This window comes from Pygoscelis adeliae, unplaced genomic scaffold (genome assembly GCF_000699105.1).
Source record: "Pygoscelis adeliae isolate BGI_AS28 unplaced genomic scaffold, ASM69910v1 Scaffold127, whole genome shotgun sequence".
Classification (NCBI taxonomy): Eukaryota; Metazoa; Chordata; class Aves; order Sphenisciformes; family Spheniscidae; genus Pygoscelis; species Pygoscelis adeliae.
This window is the reverse complement of record NW_008825208.1, coordinates 750,443-776,350: the sequence shown is the minus strand read 5'-3', so window position 1 is coordinate 776,350 and position 25,908 is coordinate 750,443. Positions and strand designations below refer to the sequence as shown.

Below are 25,908 nucleotides of genomic sequence, written 5' to 3'. Positions count from 1 at the left end.
AGAACAAAAGTCAACATTGTTTTATTGATAAATAACTTTTTTAATATTTTCACCCAAACATTCTAGCATTACAATGGTAAACAAAGTGCAAATTTTCAGAAAGTCAACTGAAGTCAACAGAACCCAAACTTGTTAAACAAACCCTTTTCACAGAACACAGATTTTTCAGTTTTATCACCTTCATGTCTTCAAGGCCATGTAGTAGTTAAATTTATCTTCAAAGCCTGTTTACTTATTTTATTGCTAAAGAATCTGAGCTGCTACATTTCAGAAGTGGTGATTAATCATCCTTCGAAAATTCCACAAGACTTTGAGACACAAAATCATGAATCCATATATCAGTATCTGGAAGAGATGTGTCCACGAGAAAAGTCACTATTTTTCGATCCCAAGAGTTAGTGCTTTCATTAACTGCCTGTATCTGTGCCACCAAGGGTTTCTTCTCTACAAGATTCCGAAACACTATTGATGCCTCTTCTGACCACTGCTGGCTTTTCACTCCTAGGACAAATGTAAAGCGAAACAGAAGGTCATTTATACACTAGACCAATCTGAATGATTAAGTTTATAAAGAAGTGGGGGGAGTTTAAATGCTTGAGAAAACAGATGTTCAAGTGCTACTGAATGCAGCTTAACTCTAGAAAAGAAACACAAGCTCACTCATCTCCCACACAAGCAACTTTATATTACAGAGACTAGGACATTTATTTTTTTCTTGAAGTCTAAAGATATGGACAAGTTTGCAGAATTGAAAGGCAAATGCACTGACTCACTGAGTAATTCAAAGTATATCAGCTGCCATGCATGATCAAGGCATATTAGGAAACATGACAAAAAGGAAGCTAAAGATCCTTTCAAAACAAACTATTTCTTTGTCTTCTTCTGCCTGAGGCTGCTGAAATTATTTGTCCTGTTGGCCTTGCTTTAGATTAAGTTTTGTTCATCTCAAAGCAGCATCAGCTACTAAAACATCCACCAAACCTTCAAGTCCCAAACTAGATCTGCAGAGAGCAGAAATGAAGAGAAATGCCACCTAAATGCCTCACAACTGCTGCTATTTTTTTGAGAACAGTATCCCACAAAGTCAAGCCTGCTCAGGGATGTGATGCTAGAACCCAAACAGGTTTTTCAATATGGCTGTAATCCACCAAGAAAGAAGAGGCTCCTGCAGACTTGGAATTCAGCCTCCCCAGACCACCGCTGGTATACAGCATCTAGAACACAAGGGGCTCAAATATCATGCATGAATACCCAAACAACAACTTATGGATAAAAGAAGCAAAACAGCAAAGTGACAACACTTTGCTTTTATTATTAGCAGCAGCTTGCTGCTGATAGGACAGGTCAATATAGGAACACAGCTCCTTGCAGGTTACAGAAGGAATGAGAAGTCAACATTTCATCAACAGTTAAGAAAGGGTAATTAATGCCAGGAAAGGCAGGTGGGGAAGCAAATGGGACTTTACAAGGAAATAGAGCAGAGACTGAGAGGTAGCACACATGAAAAAGGAGAGAAAAAAGTGGAAGAATAGCAAGACAATAGTTACCGGTCTTCCAGGCTCAGCTGGCCTGCGCTTTGACACTATGAAGCAGCTCAGAGGCCAACTTAACTAGCTACTTCTGTGAAGCAGGAAAATTGGATGACTTGCAGGCTTGCTCAGCTGGATCCTGTACTACCCCAGCAGACAGACACAGCTAGAAATCAGCTTCATTTCAGCACTGCACTCCTAGGACCCCAGCCTGCTGGTAACACAGCCATCATCACCAGTTTAAAGCAATGCCCAAGATCACACAGGCTATGCAGGAAAGACGATCCACTAAAGGCAACCTAGGATCAGAGCACCAACTCTGTGGCCTGTCACCTCAGACAAGCATATTCTGCAACTGAAGCCTAGACTAGTGCTGACCAAACAGCAGCAGAAAGCAACAACTGAACGAGACGCATACATCTCAGAGCAATGCAGAAACGAAAGAAAAATTTGGAAAAGGAAAGAGAAGACAGCAAGGAGAGATCAAATGTTTTTTTTTTAAAATTCTATCAGATGTATGCAGACTCTCTATGTCCCATATTCTCAAGGAAATTAATCTTACTTAAGTTTCTTGAAAGCCCCCCCACCCCCCCGCCTTGTGGAATTTTTTTGTTTGTTTGTTTGAGAACACTAATGTATTTCAGGCAACTTTGGACTCCAAATATGCACTGGAAAACAGTAAATTACAATAGGGGCAAGATATATAAGAAATACTTCTCCGGAAACTCAGCATCTAGTTTCTAACTTTATGTAGATTAGGATAATCAGAACATAAGTTCTTATCAACAGATATATAACAACTTTCACATTTCATAATGGGTTATGTTTAAGGATCCAAAAAACATTTAGTCTTGATTGCCCTGTGTCCTTTGCATATTAGACATCACACATTAAACGATAGGTGTTTATGACAATGAAAAGCAGCTGCTGGGAAAGTTTAAGCGATCTTCAGTTTTATACATGGTAACTAAAAGTGCTGCATTAAAATAAAAAAACAAATAATAAAACGGAACAATCACCACCTATGTCAAGAAGAAAAGCAGAGCTACTTTGATGACATAAACATGCATTCATTAAGCATGTTTTTGCAAGCAGGTACATGCTTATTTTAGCAAAAAACAGTTACAACACTAACTTTGGCTTTGTCCACTTTACATTTCTGTTCATTTGGTATCCCCACTGATGTAAGACTTTAACAAAAAAAATTGTAAATGCTTACTACCTACCTGCAAGCTGAGCTGTAATGGCTTGGAAAGGTAGTTTTCTAAACGTATCCATGAGTGGCTGTACTTTCTCTATGCTGACAAACTCATGTTTACCATAGTCCAGCTCATACACCGACAAAAACCCATTTCTAAGAATTCCTTTTACTATGACCCGGTACCACCTAAAAAGGGGGAGAACAAGAATAGACAATTTGACTTCATATTCACACACAGTCAAGGCATCAGAAAAATAACAGACGACCAAAAGATCTTAACCAACATGTCTCAGGCTTCCCAGATCTGTTATTACCTGAATAGAAGTCAACTCTTCCAACTACAATCTGGAAGCATGAAGAGACTGCAACCTCATTTACTCCCTTAATCTCTCAGATATCACTGGACATCTGCCACCTTGTTAGCAATGCAGACAAACCAGAGCTAGGCTTGCCTGGCTTAGCAGAGCTAAGCTTGCCTTCAAAGATTTTGTTTTTAAGTATCTACTTACTGATTTTCAATTTTAGCTGCATACAGCTTGTTTTTTTCAATGTTCACAGGTTTCTCTTCTACCCTGCTGTAGTACAGGATCATTTCTTCCATTAGGGCTTCCAGATTATGTAGCTCTTTCCAAGGCTGAACAATAAAGTGACCTGGATGGCAGGCCACCGAGACATAGACATCCATGAGTTCACCAGTCTTTGACAAGGCTAGAGGTGGAGGCATATCAATGGTAGACACTGCACTGCTGGGTTCTCTGGCTGAATCAGAGAAACTCTTCTCTAGCCTTCCACTAGTTAACCGTAGAGCTGAAACAGCATCACTTGTCACTTTCGTGGAGCTAGTCCCACTGGGTGCAACACTCAAAAAAACATCTTTCTGATGCTTCCACAAGTCTGCGTTTTTGATCTGTCGATTGACGCTATGATCCATGTATGGGAAATTCTCTGGAGCAAACAAATAAACGTGTGCAATTCCCTTCAAACCATCCTGTTTAACCACCTTGGAAAACAAAATACAGTTTAGCTTCCAGTTAATAACTATTAAATGCACATCTCATTTTGTACAGAAGACTAAAGCCTTTAACAGAAAAGTGGCAACAGTTCATTGCATTCTATATGCACAGAAGTATTTTCAAGGTCCCCTCAAATACGTTAATGAAGTTGTTGAATAGTAGGCAACTCACAGCAGCTAAAAAGAACATTTGCAGCTATTCCACTAATGTAAAGCAAATACAAAGCTTAAATTGAGTTTTGTTCTGCGCAACAGGTTCAATCTCAGTACTGTGTGTACAACTCTAGTTTTCAGGAGAACAGTAGCCATTGTCCATACATATCTAAACAACTAAGTAATGGTATTAAATATTAACACTTAATCCTTCAAAATCCTTTCTGTCATTATGGGAGATGAAGCCTAGTAAATTACAGATGGGAAAAAAAAAAGATTAAAAAAAGCTTCCAGGTTTGTATCGTGAATAATTTTCAAGCACAGACATAAAAATATTTCCTATTTAACATCAGATATGCTAGCATTATTGATAGTAAAGCACTGAAATTTTAATTTGACAAAGTATATAACACTTCTTTACAGATTCTTCTGTTGATTTTCCTAGCCAAGAATAAAAACTTTCCACAATTAAAGCATACATCTGTTGCCTATTATTTAATCAAGCAAAAATTAGTACCAAACTCAAACTATCTTGGAAGAGGATGTTTAGAAAAGCCAGATGCAACAGTCGTTAAGTCCCAGACTAAGAGGAGCTATGTTTTATCTATACGTTCTCCAGTGTTAAAGCAAGCAAAAAGGTAAAGGAAAGCTACAAAACACTTTTTCAAAGTGCTGTGACAGTCAGTATCTGGAATCCGATTTTTAAGAGGAAATTAGCTTTGTTTAGTCTGTACTTAGTAATAGATTTCCTTTAGAAGGGTGTTTTCAGTTAATTAAACTGGATAGGATACACTGCAAGCGGAAATAATTTTATCTCAAAGATAACAGAAATTCTAAGTATACAGTAGCATATACTAAATCACACTGGATTAGAAAAAGCAAATAAAAAATAAAGCTGCTTTCCAAGATAAGAAGGAGAAAAAGCTATGCTCACAAGAGGCATAAAAATAATTTAAGATTAACTCTACAGTTGTATCTTTTTATGTGGTGAAACATTAACAACCGTGTTTCTTTCTTATCAGCTAGTAAAATAACTCTAGCTGCGTATTTGGACTGGGACAGCAAAATGCGAAAGGCTAATGTGAAAGTTGCTAAATTCTTGAGGGGGAAAGAGAAGCTTTTACCAGGCTTAAGCAAATAAGTTTTATGCCAAATGTCCTAAGAAAAGGACTTTGTATAGAATTTATGTCCAAGAGCTGGCTACAAACTTTTAAACTTCTATAACAAAAATCAATGTGATCAGTGGTTAAGCTTCTAGAGTTGTTATTTCAATGCTCTTTCCACATGCCTATGGATTTTAAGTCACATAGGCATTTTGACTATTTACCTTCATGCTAAATTCAGGACAATTCATTACAGTGTCTCTCAGCCACAGTACAGCATCTGGAGTCCACATGCCAGTGTTAGGAGGCAGATCTGCTAGGCAGCATTTTATAGCCTAAGGACAGAATTAAGTATACAAGGTATTTAGTAATATGGAAACTAGTCCACAAGTTCCTATTCACAGAAACTTCATTAATGCTGACAGATTCAATAATGTATAACAAACAGAAAGAGACAGAGGAATATGCAAAACCATACACAACATCCTGTCGATACACAGGACTACATTATGATTTATTTCAGGCAAAGATGTACAATGAAATACACTCCAATGTTGAATGTTATTCAACAAAACAAAATTTCATTACATAAACCTTGAAGTAGGAGCACTATAAACCTGCCAAGAAATCTAGCATAGGTTAGCTTTAACATGTCTTTATACCTGAGGAGGTATTGCAATTACTTCTCTCAGGAATTGTGGTGGGATTTCTCTAAGCTCCGATACTTTTACAGTTGCAACTGTTCCAGTATCCATGAACTGCACATCAAGAGCCCGTCTAGTGTGAATAATTCTTATCTGAAAGAAGAAGGCAAGAGCATCATTTTGAGGTTAAAAACACAAGAGTGACACATATACTATAACAAGTTTCACAGAAACTAAGGCTTCAGATTTAGCTGAACAAAAAGAAGAGCCATTTCTATGTAGGAAAACTTGTAGCTGTTCTTTGAATACTTCTTACCTCTACACGTGCCCATTTTCCTTTGGAAGGAAACAAGCAGATTTTGCCACAGAAAGGTAGCGATACATTAAACTCAGATGTCTGCGTCTGTTGCAAATATAAAAACAGAAGTTAAAAAGCATGGAGCTATTACTATCTGGCACTCGACTAACCATTTCAAAAGCCACACATGGAATAAAGAGTTCTGAGAAACAAAAACACTTGTTTCAAATACAAAGTCTCTTTCCAGCCTCGGAAGCGTGTCTTATCACGTTGTTTTAAGCTTCCCCAATCGGTAAAGCTTTAATTCCAAGCTGTGTATTTTACAGGGAAACTGAGAGAATATAAACTGCCAGGGGAAAAAAGCCACATTTGGAAACGCAGAATATGAAATTACCAACCATTACTTCAATGTTCTGAAAAGCAAGAGCAGTTTAAAGCTGTGACAGACAACTGAAGAAGCTCCTACCTTATATTCTAGAACACATCATTTGTTGACATAATTTAACAAACTAAATTTATTACTGACTCAAATGAGAGTCTCATGGGGTGACACTCACCATGATGATCCTAAATCATGTGACAAGACAATGGCTACACTAAAAAACCATAAAGAAACTCCATTTGAAGACCCATCAACAGCTTAGTTTGTTTAAATTCTCAGGCAAAATAAAAACCCTCAAGATAAGCTGCAAAGTCAAGATTGCGTCTTTTACCCCCATATACAGATTGTTATTAAAAGATTCTGAATGTCAAGGTCTCTCTTTGATAGCAACAAGAACCTAACACACACTCTGTCCAGAAAATCCAAACTTTTGAAATACCTGTCTGGCTGCCTGCCTTTGTGTTGCTAAACCTTTCAGGGTTCTACATGCTTTCCTTCAGTGTTTAGCTTGCTTGAAACTGAATCTTGATAACCGAGACATGTTCAATATAAAGTATTTCCAGATGGTCTGTGTTCCACAACAGGTCTAACGCTCAACTTCTACACCTAAAAACATTTTAACAGAGTAGTTTCACAAGCAGCAGTTCTAACAGGACCTTCAAGGATCTGCATTTCATGGTTTGATTCTCTAAGGCTCAGTTGACTGTTGAACAAATTAGATTCTCTTAAAATTTCTTCTCTTCTGTATAAATTCTCGAGTCTAGTAAGAGTTGTTGCATGTGTCTGTAAATGGCTGGTGGAATGTCAGACTTCTCTGCCACATGCCTATTTTAAAGCAACTTAAGACTTTTGAAAATGCCTCCTATTCATCAGTTCTAGTTGAAATTAGGTACAAAGGGCAAGATATGCAGCAGATCAGATCAAAGCCATTGAATCCCCAAGGAAGCCAGGCTAAAAAGAACAGACCTTGGTTACACTGCTTTTATTGTCACTTTGCAGGGTGTGCTGTGGGCCAGGCTGTTTATGCACCTCAACTCCATCATGTAAGTAAAACTTCCAGAAAAAAAATATGGCAGTATCTCCACAGGCTTTATACCAATCTGATGCAGTTTCCATTGTTACTGTTCTAACTATTCAAGGAAAGTTATAAGTAGTTACTGAAGCCTTAGAGACAGCTTGCGAACAAGAAAGAATCAAAAGACACTTTTCACGCTGAAGGATGCACCCCAAAAGACTAGGAAGAGAATTTATAGCCTTTTTGAATAGTCTATGGCTTTCTCAAAAACTTGAACTTATGTGCAAGGAAAATGATAGGTACACTCTGAAGAAAAGTTACATGACATCACTACTTCTCTCACCATAGAACCCACCTTGTAATGGAAGTAGTCTTCTAGTTTCTGCAAGATTTCAGAAAGTCTAGACAAGCCTTTAGATGGCACTTGGCAGTACAGGCTTCCGTCAGAGAAAACACTGGTTACTCTGACATTTGTATATAGTGCATCTACCTGCAACGGTAAGATTTTGACAAGAAAGGGGGAAAAAAACCGCACACACAAACTGAGCATATTTCTGAGTACTGTTTTTTGTCCATCCAAGACCTTAGCAGTCAATGATTTTTAATGAATTAAGAAGGAAACAGGAAAATGGTACCTGTAGGTGAAGTTCAAGGGACTTGTCATACAACGCCTTCAGACAAGTAGCATTGATGTTGATATCGTCTTCGCCAGAAGTATCATAGAGAACAAGAAGAGGAGTATCACTCTTTTCCAGTATTTCCACAGCAAATATCTTGGAGCATGTCTGTGATTCCACAGTCTTTACTAGAACTGGATCATCACAGAAGACTTCCAGTCCTGTAAGACACACCATACTTTTTATGTATCACTGTATTCAAAGGGAAAAATAATAACCAGGTCTGTGTTTGCAACAGGAATCTTTCCAAGAATCAGGATGTAGCAGGAAAGTTGCACTGCACTCCTACTTGCATTCTGCTTAATTTCCACTTTTTTAATACAGAAAGCCATCGGGGGGTGGGGAGAAAAAGAAAAAAAAAGTAAAAAAAAAAGATCCTCTTCAGAAAGAGTCGAGGCAAAATGTGTAGAGAAAAAAGGAATGCATCCAAGTATTAAACAAACAAACAAAAGCTCATTCATGGCAATTTTATATATTTAAAATAAAATATTTTTAAAGGGTTAGAAATGCTTACCAGTTTTAGGTAGGTAGATAATTTCCAGCAGTCTAGGAAGCCTGCAAGTACTGAAAGGGGAAGGATCACTTCAAAATAACTAAATAGGATCATATTTAGCAATATTGCCTGACCTGGCCACAACAGATGTGCCTCATTTCTGGAAAAAGGAGTTGTGCTAGTACATTGCTTCACACAACAGCAAACGTTTCCTTGTATTTCCTTAGGCTCACATATATTAAAGGGACACAGACATCCAAGCTAAGTGTAGAAACAACTAAGCTCCGTTACAGAGAGACTGGATATCAAGGTCTTCCAATACCAAGGTTTCTTTATAAAACTTTCCTTCACATCCTTCCTTCCTTCCTTTTCCTTCTTTCCATGCCTACCTGCATCTGCTTAGACTAGCTGTCTTGGACAAAATCTAACATACATAGAGTTATTACAAACAAGGATCAAAACTCCCAGAGTGAGATGCTTCAATCCATAAATCGTGCAACAGCAAGCTGTATAAGTCAACACTGGCTTTCTCTTACCTGCCAGTTTACATTTGGCAGCTTGAAAAGGAAGCAAATTGAACTGTTTCTGTAGTTTGTACACACTGTTGCTTTCAACAAACTCACTGAAGCCATGATCAACATAGCATACCTGATAATGGAAAAGAGAATAAAAGCGTAAGATCATGAATATAATTGTAAATACGTTTTCTTGAGTCTAGGGAAAATGTATTCAATTATCACATTCTCTGTGCAGCCACAGACAAATCACTTTTCACTAATTTAATACTATATAATGCTATTGATCTCATGTTTATTTCACCACTTGAATGTTCAGAGTTTTCAGGGAAAGCCTTCTTCTCAAGATCTCTGTAAAACCATCCTCTCCAACTGTTCCACAGAATCTCAGCTCTTAATAGGAACAGTACTGGAAAGACCCAGCACATATTACCTCAAGCCACATGAAGAAAGGTAATAAAGCTGCAATTTTTATTTGTAAAGTTTTGAAAGTGTTGAGAAGTCAAATACCATTGAAGTGCCGTTCTATGTTTTGCCTTTTGTTTTTACAGCGTTAAGAGAATAATTTTGATTTATGCTTATAGTAACTTTGATACAAATACCACAGGCAATGCAGGAAACCAGTAGGGAAACTACTGATTGGCAGCAAATATTTGGCGCTAAAGTGAGAGAAAGACGACTGTGACAGGGCTTTTTACAACTTTTTTCTAAATTCTGTCATGCAAAATGTCTGCATAGCAAATACTGAAATGGGAATCTGAACACTGTGTCAGAGGATAATCAGCAAATGCTGCAAAATAAAGCGGTAGCCTTCTTTCGGCTGATAGCTCTAGCTAGAGAGAAATTAGAGGCAAGCTTGCTACCAATGTCCTTGCCACTCCTCTAAACCCAACAATCTTTAACAAAACTGAGTTCTGACACCACCCTCCAAGTTCCAGCTGAAGGGTATCACACTAACTTTCAGAAAAAACTCAATTCTAATACATGTGCTATTTAAATATTTATGAAATGGATCAACTTTAGAAGTATGTTAGGCAGACCTGGGTAAAAAGTCACCTAACGGGGAGAAGAAGCAAAAGATAAAAAGGTATCATTAATGTTTGACTAGGCAAGAAATAATGGAGAAGTTTGAAACGTTTTTTACAGTTCTATCGTATGTTCTAGTTTCATTTAAGATGGCAAGAAGAGTCTGCTTGGCCCAGGAAAAGTTTAACAGAGGAGTTAAATAATCTCAAAGGGGTTTAACTAAAATGCACACTACATATAACTCCCAGAATACCAGATCTGCCTGGAAGGGAACACAAGTATATCCTTCTCATCGTCTTGCTATTTAGTGCATGTAATAGATACTTCAGCACAAGACTACAAACAAGATCTATAAGCAAGTGAATTTTGTTCTTCCCTTTCCCTTCCTCTGTCCCACTCCAAATCGTGCTACTACACCCATTCCTCCTAAGACTATCAAAGGTACATTTTCAGTACAAAAGTGCTAGGGCCCAGTCCCACATAAAACCCAAAACGAAACCCCAAACCTCGAACTATTTATGGAAAAAACCTTAAAGACCATTTAATTTTGGCAGTCACATAACTTAAAAAAAGTCTTAATTTCTCATATAACCGAAAATAGAAGAACTTCAGGGCAAGAAAGGAGAGAATGCTAGTGCAGCATATTTAGGAATTGACCATGTATCTAAAATACAAGATTGTTTCAAGTCTTTCTCCAAGTGCCAAAAGAAGTAATTGCTTGCCTTTACTCTTTTGTCTTCTAGAGAAATGATCCGAGCACGCAACCAGGCGTCTTCTTCAGCATGTACTGCAACAAGTTGCCCAACGCTCAGAGATTGAGCTAGTGATACTGTACTGTTCTGACTATAGTATGCTTTCATGTCATCTTCCATTTGTTCCTGGGCAGAAGAATAATCTTTGCCCACATACCTACAGTATTTAAAAAAAAAAAAAACCACCACAAGAGTTAGGATGCAACTTCAAAAAGCTGAATAAAAACCTAAGAACATTTATATGCATATATGTATATAAGTAAATTATGGATATATACATTTTCTAAGCACATCAGTATCCAAACTCTTTTCCTATTAACAGGGCTGTAGAAAAGTAACTGACATAAAATTTAGTACTTTTGTTGACAGCTAAATGTGGTCCAGCAGTGTATAATCTAACATGCTCAACTAGATTTTTAGTAAGAGCTCTTACTTGATTATTACAATCACGTAAAGCAACTTGACCACAAGGGCAGGGTAGTATCTGGGATCAAGTATAAAAAAGAACTAATATGTCACCTCTGAAGTTACTCTGTCATTAACAAACACCAGCTTAATCAGGTTTTCACTAAGGTTGATCAAAAACAAGGCATCTAAAATAACTTTACAATCAGCTGTCAAACCATGTGCTGCTTACTCTCGGCCTTCAGAACAATCCTGATATTAGGTTGCTGACCTAATGGTTCATACTGAAGCAGTTTGTGTTGCATAGATCTTCAATAAAGTACATAAACTTACTGAAAGCTCCAAATGGGAAGTTCTGAATGCTTCAGAAACAAGTCAGATTAGAGCAAACAAAAGGAAAACTTATTCCCAAATTTGTATTAGCATTACCATTTTAACTTGTTCATAGAGTGATTAATTAGAACTAACTGCTTAGCTCTACCACACAGTTTAGATTACCATCCTATAAAAATCTAGGCTTATTCTGAAGGTCTGCTGTATGCCCAGGATTAGTGCAGATATTGTACTATGACATACTATGCTAACTTTGTTATAAAGATTAAGTTAAATCGGATCACATTCCAAGGAACGCTGATTTTCCTAAAGACAGCCTGCTACCTCACCATCCAATTATAATTGCTTTTCAGAATGACAGTCCTTTTGTTTCTATGTCTTCTAAGCACTCACCTACTTCATAATGGACATGGAATGGAGCAAGTCACCTATGTGCTACTTTAAAGTTTATTTCTTAACATTTGTTTCATAAAGATACTTAACAGACAGTAGGAGTATCTTAACAGAAAGTAGAAGAATCCTTCAGAATTTCCTGCCTCACTCAGTATTTTCTGGTAACAGGTGAGCATCATACTGAAGTTTTTGGCCACTGAAAGCCAATTGAAAAATTATTTTCAGATTCTTTAGAAAATAATCTTGGAAAGCAACCTCAAAAAAGTGTGTTATAGACTAATCTATGTGCAGGTAGCCAGACACTGCAAGTGTGCATTCAGCACCATTCTTAGACTCAATTGGAACCAATTCACATGTCAAGTAAAGCTTGCTGCTCCATTGTGAAAGGAACAGAGGGGTACGCTTCCATAGTGAAACAAGGTGTAAAATTTTGTCTATTCAAAAAGATAAAAGAAGAGGAAAAAAAAGTATCTGAGCTGTAGCACAGAAACTCAAGGTAGTTGAGAATAAAAGGTGATAGTAATTATTTCTTATGAGAATTCAAATGTAGCACCCAGCGTATCATCTCTGCCTTCAATCACACTGTTGTAGATGTATAGTGAGTATCTAGGAGTGCTTCTATCACCTTACTTTCATTCTGACTCCATCAGATTTCTTACAGAATTGTACCCCGTCTCAAAATTTAAATAGCACCAAACTTTCCAGCTTTGTCTTAATTAGTACTGCAGTTGAAAGGTTTCAGCCAAACAATACTTAGCCACATACCAAGGAAGTAAAGAGATATTGCTGCATCCCCAAGACAGTATCTTGATTTTATTGATCCTGCAAAAATCAGCATCAACCAATAGCTGCTACACAGTTCTTGTGTAGATCAGGAGAAAGTGACTGCTAGTACATGCACAGGAAAGGTGAGTCCATGCATTGTTTCCTTCCTATACATCTACATAAACATTTTCTTGTCATGGCAAAAAACTATTCCCTTCAGGGCTAGTTTCATCTTGAAGATAAATGACCTTGCCCATGAAGTACATAGATAACCCTAAGGAGTCATTTCTGTGTCTAGGGCCAAGAAACAACTAATCACCACCATGTACCCACACAGAGCTGACAAATTCAGAAACTTTAATATTGTCAAAGAACCATGGTCCAAAATTTGGGAACTGCTGCTTTAGAGAAATTTTAACATAATCACCCTCAGCTCATCAGTGTCATACAGTAGTTTAATCCATGGGACGTGAAGCAATCCCCAAATAATTAGAGGAAACATCCTTAAAATAACAGATTAGAAAGCTAGGATTTGTTACTCCACATATACAGCAAGTTATCAATGCTGCCAGAATTAAAATGTGTACAGTGAGAAGGAAAACGTTTTGCAGAGTTAAGATCCACCTGCATAGCAAGCTGGAAGTAAGAGACAGGTAATTTGTTCCTGCTCTTCCCAATATAAAACATGCAATATGCATCGTGTCTAACTGTTTCAACATTTCTATGTACAGATGATTACAGGTCTTAAATTGGCTGTCTTTCCTGGCACTATTCATCTTCATCATCTTTCACGTCTTAGACTAAATTCAAACAGAGCTCTCACAAGAACAACCTAAAACATAAAGCCTCTCTTTTCTTTGACTCAGTTCTTCCCCTGTATTTCTTTTTTTAAGCTTAGGCTCACTCAATTCCAGCTGTGTCTTCTTCACTAAAATGATTCACTCATCCAGCTGGAGATAATACAAACGTTAATGATGGATGAAGAACCTTGCCTTAAAATTATGCTTTGTGGTAAGACCAGTATACAAAATAAATTTATAAGCAATGTACAAAAAAAGCTTATCTGAGAAACAGCACAATATAGGAATGGTGCTCGCAGTGAAAATGATGGCAACATTCTCAAATGAGAATTTCTCTCATAACCCCCAAGTATGGGGATTTTCACTACAGATTATCAGCCATTAAGACTCCACAACTTCAGGGAACTAAACAGTGGACTGACACAAAGTTCAAGGCTTCTTTGAAAGAAGCCTTTACACTTCTGCCATACATTACTGATAGCTAGAGAGAAAAAGGATATCTAAATTTCAGCCTTAAGGCTAGTGTGCTGAATATTGCCAACCAGCAATGAGGAACAGGGTATTAGTTTCATAGTGAAAGGATCTGTAAGTAAACTGCGCACATACTTATTCCGACCCTAATCAGGAGCTCTGAGAATGACTGAAACTATCTAATGAAAGCTGAAACTGCAGAAACTAGTGGGGAAAAAAGAGGGAGCTGTCAATATAGTATATTACTACACAGTTGCTCAATTCGTCGTTTGAAGTGACATATAAAACTTTTTAAGATTAGGCTCAATTTGAAATAATTTTCAAAATGCAGTATCCTCTATAAAAAGTGTTTGGGTTTTTTTGTTTGGCTGTTTTTTTTACGTTTTAAAGAACTGCTAGGACTGTGTGTTTTATCCCAACAATGAAGTATAGAAAGCTTATCATGGTATTCCCTGAAACAGTACAATAACATATACATAAGATAGCCACTACAATCCACTTCTTACACTGTCCTCTAAGGCTGGGCTGATTAGCAACCAAACCAAGAAATACTAGTAGTTTACTGTTGGATGGAAGCTCATCCGTCCCCAAAAGTGAAAACCGCAGTGTAATCTGAACACACTCAAGTCACACCTAGTTAGTAGTAAGTCAGTTATAGAAGTAAAAAATATTTTAATAAGTATTGCAGCAATAGCTGAATACTACTATCTGTTATAGCAGGGTTATTTTAAAAAGTCTTCCAACAGCAAGTCAAATCTGCTTTGATTCTCAGACAAACTAATTATAGAAGTGATCAGCTCAGCACAGAAAAAGTTTCAGAAAATTTCCATTTAAGAACACAAACAAAAGGATCCTGAAGTTTCATTACCAAAATGCGTAAATAACAAAGTCCTGCAACCTCCTGTTCATCTGTTCTCTTACAGCAGATCTGCATAATATGAATATGTGGATTTATAACTAAAGCAAAAAAGATAGATTCTGAAAGTACAAACTTGCCTAATTAGGACCTCATTAGTGTTTTTCAGTTCTAACACCATGACGGACACAGATCCTTCCGATGGAATGATTAGAGGAGGAACAGTTATGTTCTCTGGATGCTGGTCCTTGGATTCTTCATACTGTTGTTCAGCTGTGGCCTTCACACCATCATGCCTCCGGACCTTCTCAGTGATATTCAGATTTTCATCAATGCGTCTTTGGGGTTTAGCATAAAGGATGGCCTTTCTGGGGACTTCAGATACATAGTCCACTATACATACATCTGAGAGCAACTCTAGATTATTTAGAATGTCTTCTGGAAATTTTACTTGGTAAGTGTCTTGGTACAATTTGGGAAGTGCATTAGCCCAAAGACCACTGGAATACTTCAGCAAGATGTTAACAACTTTCTGCTTGAAGTCACTGCTAAGTGATGCAGGTGTGGTCTCCATATTTGGTTTTAACAAAGGGTCTACTTTTGAAGAAGTAACATTCTGAGATGCCTTTTCTTGCTCTGTATCACTTTTTGCTATCGGTGGTATTTTCTTAGCAGGATAAAGAAGCCCATCCATCTGATCACCCCTGTGTACTTTCTCCACCTTGGAAAACAAAAGTAGAGTCAATAATCAGTTGTATCTCTAAGTCTAAATCATTTTGCCAATTACATTTTTATAGCATGCATTTTATACAGACTTTGAAGTGGACATCCACAGGGAACTAAGCTTGAGGCATTTCCTGTAATGCTTCCTCCTCTGTTTTGAAGGATACCAAACACATATGACTACATCAGTACAGGGCAAGTATCTAATCTATGCAATACAACTCGGACTTGCTTCCAAAGAAGTATAGTCTCTCTTTGCTCCTAGAAGGACCAGAAGATGATGACACACTCCACAAACTTAGGTCTTTTGCACATTAACCCCCCTGACCTTCCACACGGGTAAACATACTATAAACAAAAGTTTCTCTCTCAGTTTACTGAGGGAAAGGGGATTTGATCGTGTTCAGAAACATGAGGACACCTGTCAAGCAGTGTTGTAAAGGCTATCTACTGTCACGCTCAGGGAATTATTTTTTCATTAAAAAAAGTTCTGAAATTAAGGAATAAATTTCTGGATCATAATAAATTTCATAATAGATTTGATTAGGCCATTTTAAACCATGCCCATAGCCTCCCTCCACACCCAGATGTTTTGGCAGTCCATATGTCTCTACCCTCTCCTAAATTCAATAATAAGCATCTCACATGGTCTGAAGTCACAATCTTGAAAGCACCATTTGAGAACTGTAGAAACAAATTCACAATAAAATTCCACCTCCTAAAGCTATGCAGTTTCAACCTACATCAACCTAACCGTAGCTTAGCAGGAACATCTACGTAGAATTGAGATAACAATAGCTCTCAGTGTTTTCACATTGGTCCCAAAGCAGGAACAACTCCTGCAATAAACAAAGTTATTAAGGTTTACGTAACTCCACCTTGATGTTCATTCCTCAGAGGAAACAACTCCCATCAGTTTCCTGGGTCCACACATCACACCAAAGTCCTTTTCAGAAGCAGATCAATGAACAAAACATTGAGTAGTTTAATTACTTGTTACTACTCAGGGGTAGCACTTCCCTTTACGATATTGATGTCCATGCATATCAGAACTTTATAAACCTTGCTAAAGTCACTCTTTGCTGTTCTGTCTTAGCAACATACAACAGAAGCATAACAAAGAAGACTTTAAGTATTATCTTACATAACAAGAATAATACATGTCACTCATTATCAAGATAACAAGAACATTTAGTTACAGTACATTGAACAAACTGTAAAAAATAGCCATTAGTGCATCAAGAACCATGTATTTTCTCCCATGTGCACCTCTCCACACTCAGCCCAAATTGCCACATGATGATCTGAGTTGAGAGAGTCAGTAAAACCACCTAAGGGTTACTACACAAGTGCATTTCCATACACTTGCTGTGCATTACATTGTCTAGACTGGTGGAAAAGCAAGCTATCAAATGGGTCTTGGTCAACTTCCATGAACACTAGCATGCATGCCATCTAAAATTGACACAAAGGAAACAGTTTTCATAGCTATAAAAAAAAAATAACCACATTAGAGAATTCTCATGCATTAATGGTGGCATGTCTGAATCCTTCTTTATCAGTGAAAACCAAAGTAGTAATATTTTCTGCAAGAATAAGACATGAGAAGGCAAACAAACCTATCAACAACCCTCAGCTCCCCAAATTCATGCAAATGAGTCCACAAGCTTTAAGACTCGAGTCTTTCCAAGTAGGCTCACTAAACTGAGGAGACATTCCCTCTTAATTGGAGGGAGGGGAAAGGTAGAGTCCTATAGACATCCTAAAGAATGAATCCCATTCATTTACTAAAGAATATGTATCTACTATAGGATAAAATATAAACGAATCATTTAAAGGACTTAAACGTACCAGTGGTACATTCACCAAGTTCTTAAGCATCTCTGCTCGTCAGCTTGATATAAGAGATGACAAAACATGTCTGGCCATGCAACCTAGAAGGACCAAAGATGTCTTCAATGATTCATGACAGGAAGAACCTACATTTGTACCCTCTGGTATCAGGAGTCGTATTCTGCCTCTTGAACCACAGGCAAAGAAAGGAGCTTGGTTAAAAAAACAACCGACCAAAAACTTATGAAAGCCCTTCAAGGGCTTTGATATACAGTCAAGAGACCAAAGTATAGCAAGTGGCCCAGAGAAAAAATCAGGGCACACCACCTTGGCAGGTAATGACATCCTAGATACAGAGGAATTGATAAGGATGTCCCAAGTGTCCATGCACAAGATTGAGGAATTTGTTTAAATGACCAGCCAAGGAAACTTTTAGCTCCAGAAAATACTTGGCATTATCAGGACAACAATCTGTTTGAGAAGGCTGTGTTGCAATGTATGGCAGTTCATCCTGAAAGAAGCTGGATACAGAGGTCTACCTTTATGCACCCTGTCTCTTAGCTAGCTCTTTTTAACTAGTGCTGCAGGAGAGATGAATAAATCTTAGCTGACAGGACTATTAAACCTTACACACTAAAGACTGGCAGCGGACTAAGAGAGAAGATCCTTAGAGACCTTTAAGCCTCTTAACTCCAATAATAGCTCTGAGGTTTTCTAGGCACTGAAGCTCTGTTTTGAAGAGACTGTAGATGCTGACTGAGCAAACCATTTAGAGACAGAAAAATGCTATTTCAGTAAGTTGTTTCAGCTTACTTCTGTATAAATAAGCTCAGGCGGACATCATTAGGCTACTATTTCTTGCATAGAAGTTAATGTTCGAGATGCAACAGACTCCTCCAGACAGTGCTATGGACAAGACACCTTTCAAGGATGCACAACACTACAGAAACTTAAAATTATAAGCGAACAGCTTCACTTGTGAGCAGCACTTCAAAACAGCCAGCCACCCTTTCTTTAGCACGAATATCTCATCTTTGTTTCCAGTTGAGTTTATAGATTTGCCTGCAAGGTACTTCCCATTAGTATGGCTGGCAGGCCTGCTTTGCAAGCACAACATGCCTGCTGTCACCTCTCCGTTAAAGAGCACAAAGCAGAGTCAACAGCTGCCAAAATGTATTATCAGGGCAACAGAAACTGAAGTCATTCTACACAGAAGAAAAACATGGTTTTCCTGGGCCTTAGTAACAGAGGGAGCTCTTAAAAATTAAAATCTGGAGCCCAAAATAATAAAGCTTCAAATAAAAAAACACTCCCAAGATAAATACTGACACTGCAACTAAGTCAAGTGGAATGCAAAAGAAGAGCAAGTCCACTCCCTTTGACATACACATATAGAGGGGATGAAGGCAGACATGCTCCTGTATGGGTTGCTAGGACAAAAGCTTTGTATATGTGTGCTTGACAAAGTTCAAGTAAACCACTACGCTAATACATATAATCAAAGGAAAGGATCTGCTTTGCGATGCCAGAATGACCAAGATAACACCAAGTCTTGTTTAATGTGTGTACAGTGATGATCAAAGAACAGATACACTGGCAAACTCCTAAAGCATCAATACCTTCCAGGAAGGAAGTGGAGAAAATACCTCCTTGAAATGAGAGTTTCTAGTCAGGGAAAGCGTCCTTCACTTTCAAGGTTACATTCAAAACTAGCATATGCAGCTATTTTCTGCATTTCTTCTTAAGAAAACATGCAGTGGAAGTTGGCATTTAATGTCAGTGACAGAGTCTCATCATATGTGGCAAACAGGAAAAGCCTGGCTCCATGATTCTTGGTGTCAAACAGGTCCTCAAAGACTGCTCTAAAACACACTGATCAGAACTATCACTCTGATTGAGTAAGAATAATTCATCAGAAATGTAATGCATGAATTCTTTCAGATCCAATTTAAATATGCAACTCAGAAGCTAGCGATCATGGCATACGTACCATAGACTGCCTACAGACACATTTTCCTGACAGGCACCTTAGACAAATGCTTTAGTGTGAAGGCAGCTCTCATCTACCTGCCTTTCCTCAATAGTACATGAAGTTCAAATCCCAGCAAGCTGGAGCAGTGAGGAAGGTATTTGTGGCCTTGATCAGCAGTACCTTGCATCCACATATTTGCCTGACAGTGTCTTTTCTCTGTCAGAGGTGGCCACTAAAACCCCAGGTCCCACTGTTTTTGCCAATCATTCTACAGTACAGCTCTCCCCAGGCAATGGTGAGATGCTGCTGCAACATTAATGCTCCAATCCTCCCTGCTCTTCCAAGTAGCTGCCTCTGAAAGCAACAGTTTAAGCTACCAAGCTGTTGAACATGCATGCAAAGTAACCAATTCTGGGGAAAAAAACCCAGACTTGTGCAATGTTCTTGAAAGGCTGAAGATCCCCACTGCACAGGGTGGCATCAGACACAGTAAAGAGCTTTTTCTTACAAGGCTGTGGAAGCCCCCTACGTCATCAGTTATAACTTATCCTTGGAATCCACGCCAGCTTTTACAGCTTCTAGTCCAATATGGAATCAATTGTTTTGCATGGTAAGCTACAATACCTAACTTCTTACCCTAAATGCCAAAAGGGCACATTAAAAGGCTTGTCTTCAGCCAAACCTCATGTCAACCGGGAAGCTGGAACAGGACAGAAAGGCTGTCCACTGTTAAAACATGACTGGATACAACCCTGGGCAAACTGCTCATGGTGATCCTGCTTGAGCAGGGGGCTTGCATTAGATAAACTCAGGAGGTCCCTTCCAACCTCAGTGATTCCGTGATTCTGTGAAATGTTTATGCAATGTTAGAAGAACTGGCTCAGTTCTTCTGAATTTCAATTTAATTTCAGTTACCAGGATGTAAGAACTACCTTCAAAAATTGCAGGCCTCTTATAATACTAGGGAAGGCAAAATCATTTTGAAAGGTTTTCGATTTAATAGCCTTTTCAGTCACTAACCCTGACAGGTATGTCAGTTTCATTAAGAGGGCCCAGAAAAGATCAGTTATGATATTCAGACTAGCAATGACAATAATATATTTTGGTGGATTCTTCATGACAAATACAAAAGATACTTTCAGCCCTTCAACTGAAGTGAAAATTTTCACATGCTACAATGACTCTGAAACCTTTCTATTTCGGTAGTCATTACTTCTGTACTTAACTGAAATATTAAAATACAAGTCATACTGGGCATATTTTTGTATTATCTTTTGTGGTTAGACTAAAGGATCCTTATTGCCAAGATATCCTTTGTTCAGGTTCAGCTAGCGCTCAGGGCTGGAGTGGTAAGCTCTGCAAAGTTCAGGAGTGTCTTTAGGTTGCCCCCTTCTGCCCATTCTCCTTGCCCACCCACTTCATTACCATGCACATCACAGTGAAGATAATTATTTTCCACAGTTCCTCATGCTTTTGAGACTCTGACTTCTGAAAACACAGTTACAAGTGAAACTCTGATGCAATAAGCCAGCTGAACCAATCTAACAACTCCATACTGCTGAGGGCTGCCCTTACTCCTCACATCCTTCTGCCAGCACTGAGGACCAGCAGACACCTTTGTCAACAGTTCTTTTTGGCTGCACCAATTTTCACCTCATAATGCAGTGATGTCTTCCTAACGGGTCAGAGAAATGCAAGATTTAACACACAAGGAGTTGCAAGGATATGTGAAGCAGGAACAAGGAAGGATGCTGTCAAATGGAGTCTGACTTCATTTGGTGGCTCATCACGTCATCTAACCACTCATCAGTAAGACTGAGCTTCAGGAACATTGAGTTACAGCCTGTTTTAGCACCGTGTTTGAACAGCAAAGTTATTCTGGATCTTGTGCCCTCAACTGGCTCACTTCCACACGTTCTATGACACCATCTTCTCAGTGAGGCTGATACCAACTGTATTTTGCCCTGTACTGTACTATATACAACACATCTAGTTAAATTTTAGGCAGAACATGTCTAATGTTCAATCTCAGAACTCCATTCTAAATGCCTAGTGGCTCTGTGTCTAGTACTGAGATACCTACTAAAGCAAACTGTCAGACCAAACACTGATTCCTTCAACAAGCACGGCAAAAGAAAGCTAACTATCATAATGCTAGAGCTCATCTGCAGAGGACAGTTTGTATGGCTTGTGTAAAACTGTGCAAACTTTCATTCATACATACTACCAGCCACGACAGCCCGCTCCATTGTCTCCTCCATGTGCAAAGTACATTCCAGCTCATAAGAACACACTATTATGTATAATTAGAGCTGAATTTTTCATTCTCTCAAGCCCATTTCTCTGTTTGGAATGATAACCTTTGATTCACACAGCTTAATTGTGGTATAGAAATTCCTTCCTTAACAGTAAAAACCTGACAGTACCAAAGTTGCTCAAGGAATACATCTGGTTACTATGGCAATCCTCCTCTTCTCTGAGCAGACCTGTTTAATTCACTCTGAACACTACAGTAAAAACTCAGCTGCCAGATGTACTAGTATGTAGTATCCAGTTTGTTAAGAGAGGGATACCACCCAGGAACAAAGAAACAGAATTCAGAAAACAACAGCCCTAATCCTGTTTCTGTCAGTCTGTTTACCAGCTGATCCTGCCATTTTCCTAAGCCTTTAGTTGCACTTTCTGCACACAGTCACAACTTTTATAAAATGTAAAAGATGAAGAATATTCTGAGAACCAGATATTGTTAAAAAAAAATTAAACAAGATGTCCTACTTGTCAACTAGGCAACATACGCAAGTCCCATTCTTGTCTAAAAAGATCTTCTACCTTCCTGTTTGTAATGACAAACTTCAACTTGTAATGACTACCTAAAAAAAACCCAACCACAAACACCCAAAACCCACCAAACAAAAACAATGTGAATTTTCCCCTTCTTTTCTCTGATTTTTTCCAATTATGCATCTTCAAGAAGACAGCCAGCTTTTGGGGCCTGCCCAGCACCATCCCAGACATCCAAGAGATGAAGCAAAGAACACTAAGCTTTCCTTTACTGTGTAAAACCTCCTCCTCAGAATAAATAGCCAGGCAAATGTTCTCCAGTCTGAGGAGCATTTTTCACACAGTATCAGCCAATACAATACCAAAGTGTTTAAGCGCACTAAAGAATATGCTCAGGTATTACATATTCTTTAGCCATATGCTTATTAAAAAGCAGTAAGACAACTGACTGAAGAATAGTAGATTACTGGAGATGAAACTGGCCTCTGATGACAACAGGTTAATGGTTAAACTGATAGGTAGACAGAGCCAGTAGGATGTTTTACGAAAAAGAACATCTTTGTTCTAGAACTGTTGAAAAGCAAGTATATCTCTTCCAGTACAACCGGAATTCCCAAATTCAGAATGGTAGTGTTATTCTTCTACCAGCTCCTGAAGAAACCAGATAGAAAGACTAAGGCAGCCATTACTACAAGAAAACTCTAGAAGCAACTCTAGAAGCATGCATCCCTTCTTTCTGCCAATTAAAAGGTGGCTGCCTACTATTCGTTCTTTCTTCTGCAAGAATGAATTTGGGAAGACAGCTGGAGAAAAAGATGATAAAAGACAGCTTCACCTGACAAACAACACAGGGGACTGACATATTTTGTCAACTTCTCAGGTTGATGTATGAGCATGAATAAAGGCCACTACTAGAAAGAAGCCAGCACCAAGACTGACTGAAAAGGATCAGCTGTGGAATAATTACATACAGGCAGGTTAAATCAATGTGTTAGAAGAGCTGTACTGGGTCAGAACAAAGATGTTCCTAGCCTGACATCCTCTTTGACAACAGCAGATGCCTAGGAAAAAGCATAGGGGATAGTACAAATGTAGTGATGCCTCTTCCTGCCATTTTGGATACTCCATAGTTCAGACACTATCAGTTAGTGACAGTTTCTTTGCAATGAAGTAGCTCATGACGACTGAGGCCAGGGATCATCCATTCATCAGTGAACATACTCAGTTGCTTTTGAATTCAAGACGATGATCACTCCCCATTTACCTTCTCCAGGTCTCTTATTATTTTATAGCCCGTATCTCCATCTCGCCCCACCTAAATCATCTAACTTAACTGTTGCTTGTACAGAATCCATTACTTATCTTTATCCGTCACCCTTCTGAATCACCCTTTCACCCTGCTTGATCTCTCAGTGAGTTTTTTTGTGTATCTTCTGGGTGGAGATGGGAGGAGCACATCTGATTTTGACATGTGCTTACACAACATGTTTCCCCAGTGGTACAGTGTGTGCTATTTTGTTCTCTATCCATAAGAATAGAGACTGGACTGTCTTTTCAGGGAAGTTTGCTGCATCCCTGGGGCGCGAATTAGAGATGTCACCAGACAACTGAATAGCTTAGTACAGCTTTTGGAATATTATCCACTCCTGCTTTTTCATGTGGGTCCTAATGATGTTACAACAAAAAGTCTAAGGTCAATCAAAAGAGATTTCAGGGCCCTGGGAAGAATGCTAAAGAATTCAGGAGCGCAGGTAGTATTTTCCTCAGTCCTCCCAGTAGTGGGGAGAGACTTCAGAAAAAGCAGACGAGCCCAAGATACAAATACCTGGTTCTAGGACTGGTGCCTCCACCACAACTTTGGGTTTTATAACTATTGAAGAACCTTTGAGGTATGCTGGGGCCTGACAGGATCCATCTGTCCCGATGGGGAAATGGATCTTTGGTCATAAGCCGGCGGGACTGATTGAGAGGGTTTTAAACTAGAATCACTGGGGGAAGGGGCTGCCAACAGGAGAGCTAAAGGTAAGCCAAGAGTTGGCATGGCATCACCTGACGGTGGCAATGCTAGCAGGAACTTTTACGCTGCTCCTGGGAGCATGGAGGACTCAGGAGCCTATCTGAAATGCTCGTACACCCACGCATGCAGTATGAAAAACAAACAGGATGAACTGGAAGCATTGGTCAGTTCCCAGAGCTATGATATCACTGGTATTAGCAAGACTTGATGGAATGAGTCACATAATTGGAGTGCTGTTCAGGAGGGATAGGCAGGGCAGGCCAGGTGGAGGAGCTGCATCGTACGTAAGGGAGAGATTTGACTGTACAGCCCTTACATTTAGCGATGATGTGGTTGAGATCCTCTGGGTGAGGATTAGGGGGATGGAAAACAAAGGACATGTCACAGTGGGTGTCTACTACCAATCGCCCAGCCAAGATGATAGCACTGATTGGTTATTCCACAGGCAATTAGGAGAAATCTCTGGATCAGTAGCCCTCGTCCTTGTGGGAGATTTCAACTTCCCAGACATAACTGGGAATACCATACTGCGGTGATGAGCAAGTCTGGGAAATTCTTGAAGTTTGTGGAAGGTAACTTCTTGTCACAAGTACTCAGTGCGCCAACTAGGAAAGATGCCCTCCCAGACTTGTTATTTGTGAATAGAGAAGGGCTGTGTCAGGGGAGGTTTAGACTTGACATTAGGAAGCATTTCTTTACCGAGAGGGTGGTCAAACACGGGAACAGGCTTCCTAGAGAGGTGGTTGATGCCCCATGCCTGTCAGTGTTTAAGAGGCATTTGGACAAGGCCCTTAATGACATGCTTTAACTTTTGGTCAGCCCTAAAGTGGTCAGCCAGTTGGACTAGATGATTGCTGATAGGTCCCTTCCAACTGAAATAATCTTTCCTATTCTCTTCAAGTATTTCTTATCATTTGCATTTTTTCCTACTGAGCCAACATTTTCATGAAGTTATTATAAATGCCAAGATCTCTTTGCCCAAGCTTAACTGTCCACAAAGAAAAAACACTTTTTTAATGTAATGAGAGTCTTTCCTGTCCATTTCTGTAGTTAAGTCTCAGTTGCAATTTTATGGGCCAGCAACCTGGTATTAGGAAGTTCCACACTTCTTCAGAGAGCCCTGGTCTTTATAACCCTGAACAACCCTGTATTATTAGCCAGCTCAACTTGTATTTGCACCCTTTACCATCTCACTTATTACAATCCTGACCAGCATGTGTCCAAGTGTCCCCTCTGTGGAATCCCACCATGACTTCCTGCCTTTCTGAAGATTAACCATTTCAGCCTTGATACCTTTCCAATATTTTAACCAATTCCATATCCATGCAAGGACCTTCCCTAATGTCCTAGGACTGCCTAATTCTCTAAAAGCTTTTGGAAAAGAACTCCAGAAATTCAAGTAAACGTTCTGAGAAAAGATGTAGGAATTTAGTCTTCTCTTGAATTGCCGCATCTGAATCGCCATCTCCTGAATTACTCACAGAGTTCAAGTAATTGAGGAGAGCTGAGCATGTGCAAAGAAAAAGTCTTTTAAACATACCACTACCAAAAGTAAATTTATTACTACTTTTGGGTTGTGACTTCTAAAACAAACAAACAAACAAACCAACCAACCCAATAAAACTTGTTTGTTTACAAGTCTGCATCCTTCTCACTCTCATACCTGTGCTATAACGTTCTTTCCCCCTCAGGGAGAATCCCAAGGATTCAACGCTGAGCCCAAACACAGCAGAGCTACATAACTTTGGCTCAGAATTCT

The 25,908-nt window shown here is 38.9% G+C and overlaps 1 protein-coding gene across 1 annotated transcript in view; it reads right to left on the bottom strand.

Annotated features, from left to right (window-relative positions):
* Nucleotides 1-13: 13 nt before the first annotated feature.
* The window catches only part of TDRD7 (tudor domain containing 7), a 47,325-nt gene continuing 21,430 nt past the window's right edge, over nt 14-25,908 (bottom strand). Inside the window, exons 7-17 of the mRNA XM_009328932.1 lie at nt 14,964-15,544; nt 10,771-10,957; nt 9,044-9,155; nt 7,973-8,175; nt 7,693-7,827; nt 5,959-6,045; nt 5,661-5,795; nt 5,223-5,333; nt 3,240-3,730; nt 2,756-2,916; nt 14-501 (exon numbers count right to left, since the gene is read on the bottom strand). Coding sequence (XP_009327207.1) covers nt 281-501; nt 2,756-2,916; nt 3,240-3,730; nt 5,223-5,333; nt 5,661-5,795; nt 5,959-6,045; nt 7,693-7,827; nt 7,973-8,175; nt 9,044-9,155; nt 10,771-10,957; nt 14,964-15,544 — 2,424 coding nt within the window. The 3' untranslated portion in view covers nt 14-280. The remainder of the gene's footprint in view (nt 502-2,755; nt 2,917-3,239; nt 3,731-5,222; nt 5,334-5,660; nt 5,796-5,958; nt 6,046-7,692; nt 7,828-7,972; nt 8,176-9,043; nt 9,156-10,770; nt 10,958-14,963; nt 15,545-25,908) is intronic.